The 19,520-nt window shown below is 42.5% G+C and overlaps 1 protein-coding gene across 2 annotated transcripts in view; it reads left to right on the top strand.

Annotated features, from left to right (window-relative positions):
- Positions 1-19,520, top strand: part of LOC132086179 (DDB1- and CUL4-associated factor 12-like) — a 50,669-nt gene that overhangs the window by 7,804 nt on the left and 23,345 nt on the right. Inside the window, exons 3-6 of one of the 2 annotated variants that reach the window (XM_059491651.1) lie at positions 8,921-9,127; positions 10,310-10,370; positions 12,163-12,251; positions 12,894-12,959. In XM_059491651.1, coding sequence (XP_059347634.1) covers positions 8,921-9,127; positions 10,310-10,370; positions 12,163-12,251; positions 12,894-12,959 — 423 coding nt within the window. Of the gene's footprint in view, positions 1-8,920; positions 9,128-10,309; positions 10,371-12,057; positions 12,252-12,893; positions 12,960-19,520 lie in introns of both variants that reach the window. The other variant, XM_059491650.1, reaches the window with a different exon arrangement.

Genomic DNA, 19,520 nt, shown 5'->3' with positions numbered 1-19,520 from the left:
TGTAAGGCCATGGGGTCCCTCCCACTGGAGACAGTTCTCCGTGACCTTCTGTCGCTATAGGACATGAAATAAAACGACACGCATGCTGGAACCTCCAAGGTAAAAAAAAGTCTTGAAATAAACAGGGCCAGGAGACTTCTTCTCCTTTTTAATGCCTTTATTAAAAGTGATCAGCTCAGGATTTGGCGGCTCGACGGGTCTGCAGCATCCGTCGTCTCTCCCAGGGCGACTCAGAGGAGGAGGATAAGCACAGCTCTGTCCACTAGGGGCAGAGCTGGGGGATCACGTCCTCGTGGGAGCCTTTAGGGCGCGGTGGACCCCGACAGGTCTTCCTGCTTTTGCTGGCTGTCTTAGCAGGCCCTCATCTCCGGGGATTACTCCCTTGGTCAGGGCGAGAGGCTCCGAAGGTGTTCCGCATCTCTGCAGGCTCAGCACTCAGCTCCTCACGTCCAGACATCACTCCAGTCTCTCAACTCTTATTTGGCTCGTTGTTTTTGGGGTTTTCTCCGTGGGTTTGGAGTCGGGGGTCCCACAAAGAATGCTGGTCTTGGAGTCACTTTGCATAACCCCTCCCCTCTAGGTCTCTTCTCCTCACTGTTTGGGAAGGTCCCCACCCTTCACTGTCTCAGAGAAGGGCCATTACCTTGCCCTAGCCAGGGCTTTTACTAATACAAAAACAACCATTAACGACAACGACGCGTAATTACCATAACACAGGCAGCAGCCCAGCAGTAGTGGTATCTTTTTTTTCTCACAGAAAAAAATCAACTGAATTTTTGTTCATAAGTCTTATAAATGATCCATCGAAAAGCCAAATTATCAAATTACGAAATATTTTGTTTTCCACAACCAAAATACCGTCCTCAAAAACCCGCAGTCAAAGAGACAGCATCGATCCCGGGATCGGTACTGGGTGAGCATAGGTATGACATCTATTGCACCGGACCTCCCTCTGTTCACAAATGCCATTTCCAGCGGGGCTGTTTTATACAGTTTTTTATGCCTGAGGCAGAGGCGCCCCGATTTCTTTTGTAATCCTGCATATGCATGAGAGTTTCTTTCACTGTGCAGGGCTGGACAATCACGATTTCCTGAGTAGTGACAGGCATTGATCGTGTCAGTGGAAGTCGGGTATTCCGGTGTATCTTTCTGGTGACTTCTGTTATTTCGATCATCTCGATCAATGGTATCAGTTGAGCGATGATCACTCTTGAGTGTCTCCTGATTACTCTGGAGGATGACGATCATCGCGTTGGCCACATCTATACATCTATTCATGGGTAAATGGGGGGGGGGGGGGGTGCTGTTCTGCTGCCTTCAGGAATTTCAACATTCCGAAGTATCTATCTGTCTCTGGGCTGTTTGTGGACTCGTTTGGATTTTACAGTCTTATAAAATACATTCTCTCTTGAAGCATGAATTATTTCATAACATATATTACAGAAGGGAAGTTTATTTTCTGACTCCAACATTTATAGACTTTTCAAAAATGACAGTGGATTGGAGGATGCAAGTGCAACCTCTCCAATGACACTGGACAAACCAAGTCCATCAAATTTCTCCTCCTCCAGAAAAGAATGTAAACCAATAATTATTTACAGAAAATTGCGTGAGAAAGTTCATTACAAGAATGTAAACATCAGAAGGCTTAGAAGAACTTAGAACAGGGCAACAACCTTCTTCAGCGTGAGCCCACTATCCTGAATAGCAGCCGTACCGCACCTACTGCAACATAAATTGTCCCCTGCGGGCAGACAGTCCTCCCAAAACTGCTGCGACATGGGGCACTCTTCCACAGGGTGTAGTCCTCCAAGGACAGGCTGCTCCAGCTTGGAAGCAGGGGCCCCCTCTCTCCACCAGGTCTTCCACTGGATCACAGCCTCCTCCAGACATCTACCCGCTCCAGCATGGGCGCCTCCTCCATGGGCTATGGGTGGATCTCTGCATCCCCTGTGGACCCATGGGCTGCAGGGGGACAGCCTGCTTCACCATGGTCTTCACCACGGCCTGCAGAGGAATCTCCGCTCCGGTGCCTGGAGCACCTCCTCCCCCTCCTTTTTCACTGACCTTGGAATCTCCATGCTGTTTTCCCTCGCATGTTCTCACCTCCTCCTCTTCTCTGACTAGAAGAAAAAAACTATTGTGCCCACTTTGTTTTGGCTTTCTTCTTAAATATGTTATCACAGAGCCATTACCAACCTCTCTAATTGGCCCAGCTTTGGCCAGTGGCTCATCCATCTTCAGAGCCATCAGGGATTTACTCTGCTGGACATAGTGGAAGCTTCCAGCAGCTTTTCACAGAAGCCATCTCTATGGCCCTCCCGCTACCAAAAACCAGGCCAAGCAAAACCAACACAGTGGTCTTCAGATCCTCTGCATCTCCAACTCTAAAATCCCAGGGGTCAACCTTGAGTCTCCCCAGTGCTTTCTGCCAATGGCTCCAGTAAGGCTCATTCTCTCCAGCTGTGGTGTAGAGCACATTTTTTTTACATCTTTCCCTGTTCTGACTGCCCTGAGAGACTACAGCATGAACTGTCTCCTGTTTGATTTGCTCAAAGGTTTTTTGTTGCTCAGGGCCCCATTGGAAATAATTCTTCTTCCTGGTCCCTTGATAGAGAAATCTTATTATAATTTGGAATATACATTCTCCAAAATCTCGCAATGCCTAAGAAAGCTTGTGTTTCTTTCTTGTGAGTTGGTGGAGACATTACTGTTATTTTGTTGAGCACATCTACTGGTATCTGGCAATGCCCATCTTGCTATTTTATTCCTAAAACCTGTATCTCTTGGGCAGGTCCCTTGACCTTACTTTGTTTTATAGCAGAATAGTCTTTCAGAAGGATTTGGACTATTTTTTTACCTGTCTCAAAAACTTCTACTGTATTTCCCCACACAATGACTTCATCAATGTATTACAGGAGTTCTGGAGCTTCATCCTTTTCCAGTGCAGTCTGGATCAGTCCATGGCAGATGGTATTGCTGTTTCCACCCCTGGGCAGTTGGTTACAGGTGTACTGGAAGCAAACTGTGGCTTGCATTCTGCTGCCAGAGGGATTGAGAAAAACCCACTGGTGATATCAGTTGAGACACCACTTGGCTGCCTTTGACTCCAGCTCTTACTGAAGTTCCAGCATGTCCAGCATGGCAGCACTCAGTGATTGTGTGACATTGTTCAGGCCACGAATATCCACTGTCAGTCTTCATTCTCCATTAGACTTTTGCACTGGCTAAATGGGGCTAATAAAGGGTGAGTGGGTCCTGCTCATCACTCTTTGGCTCTCCAGTTAAGAAATCAGCTTATGGGTTGGAATCAGGGTGTCAGTTATTGCAATATTACTGCTAGTTCACTGTTGTGGTAGCGATCTGCACCTGCTGTTCTTCAACCTTCAGTAACCCCACCACTAAAAAGTTCTCAGAGAGACTGGGCAGGGTAGACAGCTGATAACTTTCCTCTGTCTCCAGGGCATCTATACCAAAAGCCCACTGGTACCCTTTTAGATCCTTGAAATACCCTCTCCTGAGGTAATCTATGCTAAGGATGCAGAGAGCCACTGGGCTGGTCACAGTGGGCTGCTTTTGCCATTCATTCCCAGTCAGGATGATTTCAGCCTCCAATACAGTCAGATGTTATGATCCCTCTGTCACTCCAGAAATGCAAATGGGTTCTGCCCCTCTATAGCTTGATTTCATTAGGATACACTGTGCACTGGTATGTACTACAGTCTTGTACCCCTGTGGGTCTGATGTGCTGGGCCATTGCATCTACAAGTCCAGTAAACCCAGTTTTCCTTCTCTTCCACCTGGCTGGAGGCAGGGCCCCTCTAGTTCTGATCATAGGATTCTCTACTTACTTCTTGTAGAAATGGATTGGAATTTTCTTCTGTAGGATCGGGAGTAAGATCAGTCCTTCCATTCTGCCTGAGAAACTGCCCACTGTAGCTTGAAGCAGCAGCTTTCCTGCAAGAACCCTCTTTTGTGATTGTTTTTCCCTGCAATTCCTCTACCTGTGCCTCTAGGATTGAGGTAGGTTTTCCATTCTACTTCCTCATGCCCTCTCTGTGGTCCCACAGGCAAAACCACAAGGTACCCCATGGTGTGTACCTTCTATATCCTCTCTTTTGAGTAAGAGGATGCTTAATGGTAATAGTTGAGATGCTGGTCCCTACAGGTGTAGAGTAGGGCATAACCTCTTTGAGTTGGTGGAACTCCCAGGACAGTTTTTCCACAGCTGACATGAGAGAGGGAGAGATTGTCTTTGTATTCCCAGAGCTGGTGTCATGGATTTGGGTTCTTCAGGGAATTTTTTTCCCATCTCAAAGGGGGACCCTGTGAGGAGAGGGGGTTGCCTGAGAAACAGCAGAATAGGCAGCTGGAATGACCATCAGGGACTCCAAAAATATCCGATGACTCATAGGACTACATCAATCCGTTGTGAAACTCCCCGCCCTAGGGGAGGTACCACCTGAACCTGACCACAATGTAATCTCAAGGTCTAGGGGTTTGGGACACCACCACCACCACTGGACAGATCCAGAGGAGAACCCGAACTTCCACAGGAGGACCAGACTTTCCATAGAACCACCGCTTTAAACAAGACTGTGAAAAACGCCAATCACTTGTTTTAAAATTTTAAAAGTTTAATAGTAATAAAATGGTTATAAAAATAGTAATACAAATTAGAGCAATAAGAATTTGGACAATCTTAAAATAAAGGACAATAAAAGCAAAGAATTACAAACATTCAGATGCTTTCCTCTTGAAAGCATAGCTTGCTAACAAAGCATTAACTTTTAAAAGCAATAGCCTGTTGCATATTCCTATATCTCATACAAGATACATACATTCCTTTCAAACTAGGGATTTCTCTGGTTATTGTCAACTTTCCCCCCCTTCATCTTGTTGGCTCCTCAGTGTCTGGAAGGAGGTAGAAGGCGACTAGTTCTTTATGATAAGGAGACAATAATTCTTCTCTTTGGGATTTTAGTGTCTTTTTGCTGTTATCTCTGTGTGAAGAATTTCTGGATTATCTCATTCCTTTCTTGAACTAGTTAAAAAAAGTATATTGCATAGCATAGTTTCTATTTTAACATTATGTTATAGCCTAAAACTATATTTAACACACTACTGAAAAGGATTCATGTCGTTGTTGAGGCGGTCACGACACAAAGCAGAGACCACAAGCAGTCTCAGATGGCCACTCTATTATTGAACATGGCTGACCTTTTATACACTTTCCAATTGTTTATGCTTCTTCTACCCTAACTATTGGCTACAATAAATCAACATAACACTATTGGTGAAAAGTTACAGGGACTTCAACTAACTTTCTAAAAATACTTCGTCCAGCTGCAAAGTTGTCTTCTTATCTTTCTTCAATTAATCACTTCTCTTGGTCTCCTTGGATACAGCCTTGGAGAGAGCTCCTTATCAGCTTCTTTTCGCTCCTTTAGCTAACAGGCCCGCTGTTAGCCCCTTCCACAGATTAATACAGTATAACTTTTTAACATAACACATATAATATTAATTTTAATATTTGCAAAAAGCCAATCATAAAAAAGCATTTTTCACAAAGACTGTGTACAGAAAATCACTCTATCGTTACAGAGGAGTAATGAGATGGTTGGCTCTCACAATTAAGGGGTGAACATTAGATGTATGTTAAAAGAAGGTTTGTAGATGTATAGTTATGTTACTTTAATATGTCATTCCCCCCCCCCCCCCCCAGATTGTTAATGGCCTTGGTAGTTGGGGCATTTGGGGAAGGTTGGCTTGTTACTATAGTAATACCTGACCTCCAATCAAGATGTAAGAAAGTGATCTCCACCACTAGATGGCAAGGAAGGAGCCGACTGACAAGACACTAGGAGGGGGTAGCAGTATAAACGGCAGAGCATCCATTTTGTAGGGAAGCATGAGGCTGATAGTCACGGGGGCTCCCAGAGCTGTAATTTTTCCTTATTTCGTCTTTTTGTTGTATTTTTTGTTAAGGTTTTATAAACCTTTAAAATTTTAAAAAGCGAGCAGTTGTTTCTCACACTATGAAAAGCTAGTGTCCATAAAGGAGACAAAGGAGTCCTGCAACTTTATTCAAATAAAGGAAGAGAGTCCACTGGGGCACATGCCTGCAGGGTTTTCTCTCTCGGGATTTCGATGGACACAGCCTCCTTTTATGCTAAACTACCAGCTGCATGTTGCCCCCTCTTCCTTTCCCCACTGGCGGAGGTACTAGGAAGGTACAGCCTTCCCGAACTGCCTACCTCATATTCCCCCTTGAACCTAGTGTTTTACCCCAAAGTTCAGAAGTTCAGCCTTGTGCAGACCCCACTTGTCTGTTTCAGGAGCCAAGCTGTCTGGGCTCTGTAACAAACCTGCTGCCCTAAGTCAGTAGAGACATTAAGACACATTTCAAAGACACTAGCACCCACACCTTCACCCACAGAATTGTTTATAACGACATTAACACACATCTTCCCGATTATGCACTTGTTCAGGGGTGAGGTTCAAAAACATTGGAGGTGCTCACTGTCCTAGGCACTTGCCCATATTATCCTGCATACCCCATCACTCAGAACTATTCAGCCTCAGGGCAAATCTCTGGGTGATGTTCTTAAATATTTGTTTAATCTGAAAGAAGACCTGAACTATATGCAGCAACATGCTGGCTCCTAGCAAAAGGGCCAGGTTGGTTGCAAGTGTATTGAAAGGTTATTTAAAATCTTACACATTCTCAAATACTACTGTAATCATCCTGGAGGAGAAGGAAAGCAGGAAGGCAGGATGGATGTTGGAAGATGTATTCGAGGAGAAAAGGAAGAAGATGTAACTGTTAATAGTTCCCAATAGATGGCTCCTGAGGTACAGATAGGATGGCAATGGTGAGGACACATACCAGGTTAGTTTCATGATCAGTGGTTCCTATCATATCATAGGCAAGTATTACGAAGTACAACAAAATTATAGCCTTGGTCCAGGCCTCAAGGATGATAAACATCACCACAGGAAGACATATTGGAAGTAAAGTGTCACACAACACAACTCTGAGAAAAAGTGCAACAACTGTGAGAGTAAATAAATCAACATTGTGACCCATGACTATTAAACTAACATAATGAATGCTTATAAGAAATTTGTTTTAACATGCTCTGGTCAGATCTGTCATTGTCTCAATGCTTTGAGCCCCATTTTGGGTGCCAAAATGGACTGTTGTGGTTTAACTCCAACTGGTGGCAGCTAAGTACCACACAGCTGTTCACTTACTTCCCCTCCCCTTCCTTGGATGGTTGGGGAGGAAAATTGGAAAAAATATAAAACCTGTGGGTTAAAATAAGAACAGTTTAGTAATTGAAATAAAGTAAAATATTATTGTTATAATAGGAAAAAAAGAAATAAAATCCAAGAAACAGAAGTGACATACAATACATTTGCTTACCACCCACTGACCCATGCCCAGCTGTCACGAGCCATCCTCACGGATGGGTTTCGTGGCGGTTTGTGATCTCAGGGTGCAAAAAGAACCGACACAGTACAAGGGGGGTTTGCAGAGATAATCAAAACAAATGCACCTTAATTGAAATAACCACAGCCAAAATGTGTTGGGGAGGAATTGGGGAAAAATAAGGGAAAAGAGGGAGGAAAAAGAAAAGGGTGAATAGCTACCAAATGTAGAACGGCGAAGTCCTTTGGTGTCTAGCCGATGGAGTTCACCAGGTCGCGTCCGAGGAGATCTCAGGGTTGCAGTTCATCTGGACTCTAATTATACTCTTTTTTGATGGGGGAAGGGGAATAGATCTTGAAACCGAATCAAAGGTAGTCTATTGTATCTTCGGAGGAAATGGTATTTGGAAAGGGTACACAGTCCATGTTCTCAGCAGTGAGCGAGAGCCATTGTCTTTGTGGTCCACTGCTCACACCTGCAACATCCATCTTGCTTTGGTCAGCTTGCCTCCCCCCGCACACCTCCCCTGGGTTGGGGGTTTCAGTCCCAGTTCTTGGAAAGCATTGGAGGGGGCCTTCTCACATAGGGATTTCATGTCTCGGTTTTTCTCTGGTGAAAAGGCTTCTTACATCTCAGTTTGGCTGTCACGGTGGTTGCAAACAAGCAAGAGGGGTCTTCTTTGGGGGACCACCCCGAAACTCAGGAGAAGTCCAGCCAGGCCGAGAGGTGGGGAAAAATCCTAGAGCTATTGTTGCAAAAAGGTCAGAATGTCCTTCTTCTTGTTGAGCTCAGTGTAGCATACAATAAATACACCTGTGAAAACAATAACTTAGCAATGCTCTCAGGTCTCAGGGCCCTGCTTGACATGTGACTTTCTCCTACAGGGCTAGACAGGGGAGTCTTTTCTTCAGTGGTCCCCCAATGATGATTGTGAGGCAGATGAGGGATATTTCGGACAGACTCTCACACCAGCCCATCCCCCAACAGTGATTGGCAGCTCCTAGCCAATCCCAACCCCCTGCTTTATATAGTGAGCATAATGTTCTATGGTATGGAATATCCCTTTGGCCAGTTTGGGTTAACTGTCCTGGCTATGTTCCCTCACAGCCTCTTGTGCACCTGCTCGCTTATACAGAATGGAAAACTGAGAAGTCCTTGATTTAAAGTAAGCACTATGGAGCAGCAACTAAACATCAGTGTGTTATCAACATTATTCTCATACTAAATCCAAAATACGGGACTATACCAGCTACTAAGAAGGAAGTTAATGTTATCCTAGCCAAAACAAGGATGAATGATTAAAGTAAAACCCACAATTATTTAATTTAGTTGTTTTAAGAAGGAATGTATACATTTTTCAACCATATTTGCAACATTTGTGGATTCTACATTTAAAAGAATGTTAGTTCAAAATAGAAAGGATATTTGACCACCTTGGTTTTCTTATCTGTGTGATAATGATTTGTATCTGCTTTTTTCCTCCAGTTATTTGTAATAGATGTCCAGACTGGTCAAATTACCAAGATTCCTATTCTGAAAGATCGTGAACCTGCCATGGTGAACCAGCAGGGATGTGGTATTCATGCCATTGAGCTCAACCCCTCAAGGACCTTTCTGGCCACAGGTGGAGACAACCCCAACAGTCTTGCAATTTATCGTCTGCCTACACTTGATCCTGTGTGTGTGGGAGATGTAAGTGGGAGTATTTGGGGAAATTTTATTCTGTCCCAAGAATTGCTACTTTGAAGTGCGTAAGGTCAAAGCAAGTGTAAAATTTGGGAGTTTTGTAGTGGAGAGTGAATTAAATATGAATGAGTACATAAATATATGAGAGGATTCTCAGGGTTCTAAGTCAGATTTCTTTCTTATCCTCATTCAGGTCTACTTCAGATTACTTTTAAGCACTGAAAATGTAACAAAATCTTTACTGTCAAAGTCTAATTGGGGTGATGATGATCTCTGAAACTTAGCTTTAGTGAAAAAGCTCATTTGAGAAGTTGTAAAGATGATTCAAGGCTTTCTCTTCTCCAGTGCAGCTTATATATGTATTATTTCACAGGTGGAACTTGGCTTTGAGGAGTAGTTCTAACCCAGTGGCTTGTGGCACTTTGATAGACTTTGATACTAGTTTTATTTTTGAAACATCATGAGGCCTTTTTAAAACAGCCAATCTTAAAAAGAAAACGGCTGAAATGGGTATAGTGGTGTCCTGTAAGTACTTCACTCTTATTTTTCCTTTTTGATTCAGGACTTCGCATAGACATTAACTACAACAGCAGAGCTCAGGTCAGACTTTCTGCAGTAGCAGATAACCAGCTGCAGAAAGGCTTGAATCTGAAGATCTGCATGACTTGTTATTCGTGTGCCACTGTGACTGCAGTTTTTCAAGCAGAACTGGACCCTTATGGTCTTTTTTTTATACACAGGCTTCTCACCTTCTGAGTAAAAGATTCTTGAAAATTTAATCAGTAGGTCATATATTTCAAACATAATTTTTTTGTTTCTTTTTAGGGATGTGCCTTTGAGGAAATAAAAGTAAGCAGCTACTTTATAGAAGTAAAGAACACTGCTTTCAAAATGGAAAAAATCCAAGTCCTTAGAACTGAGATTAATTTTTCCTTGGTCAGAGATCTGTTTTTCTATTGCCTAATTGCTCTCTATTAATTATACATGTCAAAATCAATAAAAGTTAAAATTACTGTTAGGTACTTAAACTGCTACAGCTGGATAGTGGAATATTATTTATATGTTTTTAGCATAGGTCTTCTCTTTCTGAGTTTGCACTTAAGTATTCTTGATATTTTTTTGTCTGCCTTGAGACCACTGCAGAATATAATGGCACAGAAAATCCGTCTTTTTTTTTTTTTCTTTTAGGATGGACATAAGGACTGGATATTTTCAATTGCATGGATAAGTGACACTATGGCTGTTTCTGGTAATGTTAATTTTTAATTTTTTTTTCCCAGAATTTTATACTGATGTACAGCACTTGATAGGTCTTAGGGAAGCACCTTTAGAAGGGATTTGAAACCATTTGGAGCTACTTTGCCTATTTAAACCATTCTTGGTCTTAGTACAGAACTTAGCTTTTTTAATTTTTTTTTCATTTGTTGAGCCCTGGTCTAGATTGTACTTTTTTTCCCTAGTATTGGAGGGAATGCTGTTGTCTTTACAGTAGGTGTTGACATGAGAGGGTGTCTTAACACAGTAAGTTCAAGGCAAGGATTCTACACCAGAATAATTTCAAGATACAGCTGAACAGTACTAGTTTCCTGAAATTCTATGGAAGACTGATTAATGAAAACTCAGTTTGTTTTATCAAGCTATCAGCAAAGTTGTGTGTGTGTGTGTGTGTGTGTGTGTGTGTGTGTGTGTGTGTGTGTGTGTGTACATATATAGGCACACATACTGTGGGAACTAATACAGAAGGTTCTAATAGAAAAGGTCAATTACTGACTTTTTAGTCAGTGTAGTTGGATAATCAGTGTAACTTCATAAAGTATTACTTACCTTGAGTAAAGGCAGCAATATGCCATTGAATTAATGTATTAGTTTACGGTCTTTCTGTGCTGAGAGGGTTTTGTATTCCATTCAAGGAGGTGTCAAACTGCAGGTGACAGAAAATCCTAACAGTCTCATATAAAAATCAAATGCTCCAACTGATGATTCAGTAATATAAAAAAAAACAAAAGCTAACCCTTGAGTTGATCCTTGCAATTCTCTAACCCAAATATCCGCATTAAAAAAACCCACTAAGTGACATTGTGTAGGGAAGAAATGGAGGTACATGTCAAATCTATCAGAGCTGACTTAAATGGAAGTGAGTTGCCTAAACACCAGAAGGGATGGGTATAGGACCTTGGATTAAATCTGTATTGATCTTTGAACCAAAGACATTTAACTTTCTTCATCCAGTATTGTTGGTCTTACTGATTCATGTTTTGTATCATTATCTTCAAATTCAGTCAAAAAATAAAACGAATTCTTGCTTGTTTGGCCTCAGTTCCTGTGTTACATTCTTTAAACAAGAGGTTGAATGAGTTGAATTAACAGTATATTTTATTTAAATTGATGCAAATTGTGGTTTTAAATATATGTTTCTGTTCAGTTCACTAATGTATGTGTACATATCCATAAGCATACTGTCAGAAATCAAACTGTCTAGAATTGGTATAAACCCCACTGAGTTTTCTTGTAGGTTTTTGTATTGGTTTAACAGACTGTCAATCTCAGCCTCAGTAAGCCAGGCTCAGGCTGAACACATAGGCTATTCAATTGCCTCTGAGTTTATTCTACATGTGAATCTCTAATGGTGATTGTTGTACAGGATCATGGTTTTTTGATGCATCTCAATCAGATTGAAAACAGATGAGGTGATCTAGCTGAATGGAAACCATGTAGACAAACCAGTTGACAATAAGTTCACAATGTTATGAACTTAACACCTCAGTAAAATCATGATTTTGCTAATAATAATTAATACATAGGCACCAACAGTGTGTTCAGTTAGATTAAATAAATCTAAAGTATCTTCTTTTTAAGACTTCATTGTTTATTGCAGTTCATTTTCTAAAAAGGATAATTATGTATATTTGAAGTGCTGTTATGGACTACTTATTCAGGTTCCCGGGATGGTTCGATGGGTCTCTGGGAAGTTACAGAGGATGTGTTGTCCAAAACTGATGCCAGGCATAATCTCTCTCAAGTTCCTGTCTATGCCCACATAGCGTACAGGGCTCTGAAGGATATTCCTAAGGAGAACACCAATCCTGACAACTGCAAAGTCCGAGCATTGGCTTTCAACAATAAGAACAAGGTCAGTAAGATAAGCAAGACAGTTGAGTAGTCCTAATGTTAGCGTTCAGGAACACATAATCATGGAATGATTATATGCAGATGCTTTTATTTAGAGCTCTGGGTGTCAGGGGTACACAGACCCAAATCTGACTCTGACATGGTTTCGGGCCGAACATGTTTTATATTCTATCATTATATAATGTACATATTAATTATTAAACTTACATGATTCTCTTGTATACATTGATTTCATCTAAGCATGGATTTCTCGTGATCCCCCTCAAACCTCTAACATAGTTTCTCATGATTCTTTAAACAATAATTATATCTAATCACATCTAACAATTATATCATTTATCATATACTGACTAGACAGATGCAGTTTCATATGATCTAGCAAATACAAGGCCTAACATTTCCCAGGCCCTACCTTTAATATTTTCCCAGAGCCTACTAAGCCTTTCTTTCTAGCTCCCCGAATTTTCTGTGATTTTAAAATCTTTTACTATCACTAAAACTGTCCATATGTATTTGAAAAAAAAGTCATATAAATAAAATATACTAGAGAAGCAACCTGGAGTGTGAGTTTGTAAGGATATCTATAATACAAAAACTAACTCTTACTTTTTTTCTTCTTTTTTATTTCTTTTTTTCATAATAGGAACTGGGAGCTGTGTCCTTGGATGGGTATTTTCATCTTTGGAAAGCAGAGCACACACTATCAAAGGTGCTTTTCTGTTGGTGTAAAACTTAAAACATTGCTTTGCATTGAAGGTTATTCACTATTCTTAATTTCCTATAAATGCTTGATGAAAGAGCAGCAGTGTTTGTAAAACACTGTCCTGGTTCTGGTCAAGACAGGGTTAATTTTTGCAGCAGCCAGGAGGGGCACAGCCTGGACCCTGGGGTTATTAACTACCACCTCACACCAAGTGTAGAGGGAATGGAAGGGGGTGGCATTTTTCCAGTTTTGCTGGGGTGTATGGTTGGGTGGTACCAGGTTCTACAGAGTGAGCAATCGCTTGTGAATCGTTCGCTTGTGTTGTACACACTGCTATCAGTATTATTCTTATTTGTTTTTTTTTTTATTTTGTTGCTGTTTTTAGTAAATTGTTCTTATCTCAACCTGCAATCTTTACCTTTTTTTGCCTCAAATTCTCCTCCCCATCCCACCGCAGGGGGAAGTGAATGAGTAGTGCGTGGTCTGGGGTGATTCAATGGGAACACTAAATTGGGAAATACCATTCCTAAACTATGACAGTCAATTTGGCACCCAATGTGAGGCATGAAGCACTGAGATAACAACACATGTGACCAGAGCAGGTTGGAAACAAATTCAATCTAAGCATTTGTATTAGGTACAGAGCCACTGGTCACAACTTTTGCTTGGTCTGTTCACATTATGGTACCTAACCCTGTATATATTCCCCCATGTACTCCTCATGGTGCTCTTTTTCAGAGCAGGGAGAGGGATCAGAATTGCTTTATTGCTGTACTGTGGGATATCAGTTTATGACATGATAACATCAAGGGCAATGAGGGTCATTTAGGATGTGTCTTGAGTGCTGCTCTCCTGCATTTGCCTTGGGTGCTACCTCTGGGATTTCATTAATAATTGTACTGTCTGTAGGGAGAACAGGGGAGGATGATTTGCCCCAGCTTTTCACACCCTTTTCCTCCTTCAGGTTTGTTACAACAGCTTGTGAGAATTTTGAATTTCCTTTGGATGTTAAGGAAGGCGCATGTTCTTGTTGCTATGTCTACTCAGTACATGTTTAGAATTATGAAAGAGACTTCTTGTATGGTCATTCAGAGATCTACCCGGAGGGTGGATAGTCATGAGTGGCATGGAATGTGGGAGAAAATGGGACGGTTTCGGAGGACTTCTGTTCTCCAATGGTTTGGAAGTTCACCCCTTAACAGGACCCTGATAAAGTGGCAGAATATCTGAAAGGAAAATGCTGTGGTGATTCCAGAGAGGCACAAAGTAATGCAATGTGCTGGGCCCTGGCTACTGTTTACCAGATACCACTCGTCACTAGACAGCACCCTCAGGGGGAGGAGGAGGAGAAAAGCAGAGCAACTGCCACTGTGGCCACTCAAACTGCAACTGAACCAGAGGAACAACACATGCCAGTAGCAGTCATACCTATACAGAAAAAGAAATGCAAGACCAAATCAGTTTGCATAGTGAAGGATGAAGAGGAAGTAGGGCCCTCAGAACAGGAGGAAGAAGCAGGGACAGAGGTAATCACCCAATCCCTATCCCCAGGTGAGCTGCACGATATATGAAAATATTTCAGCCACCAGTAGGGTGAGCCCCTGGTGACCCGGCTGCTCTGATGCTGGGATAGCACAACCCACAGTTGGAAATTAGAGGATAGTGAAGCCAAGCAACTGGGATCCCTTTCCAGGGATGCAGGCATTGACAACAGCTTTGGAAAAAGGACAGAAATCCTCAGCCTCTGGAGGTGACTCCTGTCAAGTGTGAGGGAAAGATATCTTTTCAAGGAGGATCTGTCAGTGCACCAAGACAAGTGGAACACCATGGAGCAAGGTATCCAGTACCTGAGAGAATTAGCTGTGCTGGAGGTACTCTATAGAGATTCAAATAACAAGCAGTCCCCTGTAGATCCAGATGAAGTTTAGGGCACACAACCCATGTGACACAAGTTCATATGGGAGCATGCCATTGTCATATGCCAACTCATTGGCAGTGATGTCATGGACAGAACAAGAACAAACAGTGGATAATTTGGTTGCCCAACTCTGGCAATATAAGGAAAGTCTCTCTTCCTCCCTTTGGGCCTGCATCTCAGCTGTCCAAGGACTTCCAGCAATTTAAAGAGAAAATGTCCTGTGCCCTGCCAATACAGGCCAGAGTCTCTGCTATTAAGAGCAAGCATGCCCCTTCTCAAGAGAGAGAGGGAATACACCACAAGGTAGGTAACCTCTGGTTTTACCTGCATGACCACAGAGAGGACATGAAGAAGTGGGATGGAAAACCCACCTCTGCCCTAGGAGCTATGGGTACGTGAGTTGAGAGGAAGTACAACCACCATGGGTAATTCTTCAAGGAAAATTCTGCTTCAGTTTCCAGTGAGCAGGTCCTCCCTCAGACAGAAGGGAAGGTGCTGATGTTACTTCCAAACCTCTTGAAGGGACCTGTGGTTGATCATATTTATAAGAAGTGAGCAATGAGTACCATGACCAGAACTAGAGGGGCCCTGCCTCCAGCCCATTGGAGGAAAGGGATAATCAGATCTACTGGACTATTTGGATATAATGGCCTGACCCATCAGACCCACAGGAGTACAATGCTTTAATTTACACTGGTGCACAATGTACCCTGATGGCATTGAGATATGTAGGGTCAGAATCTATCTCTATTTCTGGGGTGACAGGGGGATCCCAAAACCTGACTATACTTGAAGCTGAACTGAGCCTGGGTGGGAATGAATGGCAAAAACACCCCATTGTGACTGGCCCAGTGGCCCCGTGTATCCTTGACATAGATTACCTCAGGAGAGGGTATTTCAAGGACCCAAAAGGACATTGCTGGGTTTTTGGGATAGCTGCTGTGAAGACAGAGGAAATTAGGCAGCTGAATGCCTTGCTTGGTCTCTCAGAGGATCCTTCTGCTATGGGACTGCTGAGGGTCAAAGAACAGGGTACTGATCACTATCACAACAGTGCACTGTTGACAATACTGCACCAACCAGGATTCTGTGACCCTCATCCACAAGATGATTCATGAACTGGAGCACCAGGGAGTGGTCAGCAAGACCCACTTACCCTTTAATAGCCCCATGTGTCCAGTACATAAGTCCAATGGAGAGTGGAGACTGACAGTGGATAATCATGGCCTGAACGATGTCACACCATCACTGAGTGCTTCTGTGCCAGGCATGCTGGAACTTCAGTATGAACTGGAATCCAAGGCAGCAAAGTAGTGCCGCCATCAATATTGCCAATGTGTTTTTTCTACATTCCTTTAGCAGCAGAATGCAGGCTGCAGTTTGCTTTTACCTGAAGGGGCATCCAGTACACCTGGAACCACCTACTCCAGGGGTGGAAGCACAGCCCCACTATTTGCCTGGACTGATCCAGACTGCATTGGAAAAGGGTCAGACTCCAGAACACTTGCAATATGTTGATGACATCATCATATGGGGCAACACAGCAGAGGAAGTTTTTGAGAAAGGGGAGAAGATAATCTGGATTCTCATAAAAGCACGTTTTGTCATAAAGCAAAGTAAGGTCAAGAGACTTGCCCAGAAAATTAAGCTTTTAGGAGTAAAATGGCAAGATGGACAATATCAGATTCCAATAGATATGATAAGCAAAATAGCAGCTATGTCCTCACCAACCAGCAGAAAGGAAACAAGCTTTCCTAGCACTGTGGGTTTTTGGAGAATGCATATTCCAGATTACAGTCAGATTGATTGTAAACCTTCTCTATTGCATGACCTGGAAGAAGAATGATTTCAAGTGGGGTCCTGAACAAGAACAAGCTTTTGAACAAATTAAACCAGGAGAGTGTTCATGCAGTAGCCCTTGGGCCAGTCAGGACAGGACAAGATGTGAAAAATGTGCTCTATACCACAACTGGGGAGAATCATCCTTCCTGGAGCCTCTGGCAAAAAGTACCCAGAAAGACTCGAGGACGATCCCTGGGGGATACAAAGGATCCAAGGTCTGTTACACCCCAACTGAAAAAGAGATACTGGCAGCTTATGAATGGGTTTGAGCTGCTTCAGAAGTGATTGGCACTGAAGCACAGCTCCTCCTGGCACCTTGACTGCCAGTGCTGGGCTGGATGTTCAAAGGAAAAGTCCCTTCCGCACATCATGCCACTGATGCCATGTGGAGCTAGTAGATTGCTCTGATCACACAATGAACTCAAATAGAAAACCGCAATCATCCAGCAATCTTGAAAGTCATTACAAACTCACCTGAAGGCAAAAATTTCAGAGAAGAAGGTGGCATGCTGAAGAGGCCCCACCATATAATCAGATATCAGAAAATGAAAAGCAATGTGCTGTCTTTACTGATGCTTTCTGCCATATTGTAGGGATACATCAAACATGGAAAGCAGCCATCTAGAGCCGTACATGGCGAGTTGCAGAAGCTACCAAGCAACAAGTTGGATCAAGTCAGGTTGCAGAGCTGAAAGTCATCCAGCTGGCTTTAGGTATCACTGAATGAGAGAAGTGGCCAACACTCTACCTCTACACTGACTCGTGGATGGTAGAAAATACTCTGTGGGGGTGGCTGGACCAATGGAAAAAGACCAATTGGCAGCATAAAGGGAAACTTATCTGGTCTGCTGAATTGTAGCAAGACATCACTGTTCAGGTAGAAGTTGGCTTTTCAAACATTGGTATACACATTTAGTGAAGTCCACCTGGTTAGTTAACTAGAGCCTCTACCAATCAAGCTGGCTCTGCCCTATCAAAACCTTCATATACCATAGAAGGGGATAAAGTCCCTGTGGTGCATATGAGAAATGTGTTGGGGAAGACAGTTTGGATCAGTCCTGCCTCAAGGAAAGGCAAATCCATCTGTGGGATTGTTTTTGCTCAAGGACCTGGGTGCATTTGGCACGTAATGCAAAGAGATGGGGGAATGCAATGTGTACCTCAAGGAGATTTGATTTTTGGGTGAGAACAGCCTGTAATGTTGAATTGTTTAATATTGGTTGCTGAATGCCACTGTCACTGTGTGCCATAACTACCATGGACAATGAGGATCGATTGCTCTAGATACACCAGTCATGAGCTCCTGATGCAGCAAACAGCCAACAGCACACCAGTCCTCCTGTCTTGGAAGACATTTTGAATGGACAGCCATTGACTAAGGGAATGGTACCCATGCTTGTGTGTTACAGGGCTTGCAAGGGTTTTTCAGGGTGAAGAGAGAGACGAGAATGTTGACCTCATGTTCAGAAGGCTGGATTTATTAGGTTATGATATATATTACATTATAACTATACTAAAAAGAAAAAGAGAGAAAGTTCTCAGAATGCTAGCTAAGCTAAGAATAGAAAAGGAATGAATAAACAAAGGTCTGTGTCTCAGCACAGAGTGAGACCCAGCTCTGCCGTGAGTGGTCGGTAAATCCAAACATTCACCCAAGACCAATCACGCATCCACCTGTTGCATTCCACAGCAGCAGATAACCATTGTTTACATTTTGTTGCTGAGGCCACAGCTTCTCAGAAAGGGGAAAAATCCTAAAGAAAGGATTTTTCACAAAAGATGTCTGTGACACTTGTGTGTGTGTATATATCTATAAGTTGTAGGATCTGTGTGTGATTTAGATGGTATAGAATAAGGGTTGGATGAAGTCCTGGTTCTGTCCAGGACAGGGTTAATTTTTGCAGCAGTTGGGAGGGGCACAGTCCAGACCCTGAGATTATTTAATACCACCTCATGTCATGGGCAGAGGGGACAGCGGAGGGTGGCATTTTTTTGGTTTTTCTGGGGTGTATGGTCAGGTTGTGCTGGATTCCGTGTAGTGAGCAACCGCATGTGAATCGTTCACCTGTCTTGTACACTCTGCTTTTAGTATTGTTGTTGTTACTGTTCATTTTCTTATTTCATTGCTGTTTCTAGTAAATTGTTCTTATCACATCCCATGACCTTTACCTTTTTTTGCCTCCAATTCTCCTCTTCAGCCCACTGCAGGGGGAGGTGGGGGGGAAGTGTGTAAGCGGTGTGTGGTCTGGGGTGATTCAGTGGGAACACTAAATTGGGGAATACCATTCCTAAACCATGACAAACACATAAATCTTTAAGTAAAATGCAATGTCCTAAATATTAGAACTTGGGGAAAGAAACTTCCCACTCACCTTATTTTTAAGGGTGAGAAGTGCTCTTAACTTTCTGCCAGTTCTGGGTGAGCTGAAGTGAGCTGTTCCATAGAGAGTATAATTGATACTTAATTAGTAGCCTTCATAAAGGAAGTTGCACTTATTTAAGTGTAATTATAGATCAAACCCACAAATATCTATACTACTGTATGAAGTAAGCTTTTTCAGCTGAGATCATGTCTCTGTACACCTGCTGAAGAAATACCAGCTTAGAAAGATGTAAAACAATATGCCAAAATGTCCATTGTTCTTTGCATAATACATGGTTCAGCCTTTATCATCTCAGTTTTGTTCAGATAAGGCATCTAATCTTCAGGGGTTGTTTTTTCTCTGAGTCAGGTTGCTTTTCTCTTAAACTTCTATAGTTGTGATGAACTTATTTATAGCTGCATTTTGGGTTTTTTCACTGCAACT

Source organism: Ammospiza nelsoni, chromosome W (assembly GCF_027579445.1).
Source record: "Ammospiza nelsoni isolate bAmmNel1 chromosome W, bAmmNel1.pri, whole genome shotgun sequence".
Classification (NCBI taxonomy): Eukaryota; Metazoa; Chordata; class Aves; order Passeriformes; family Passerellidae; genus Ammospiza; species Ammospiza nelsoni.
The sequence above is the reverse complement of the archived record's forward strand: the minus strand, read 5'-3'. Positions and strand labels throughout refer to the sequence as shown.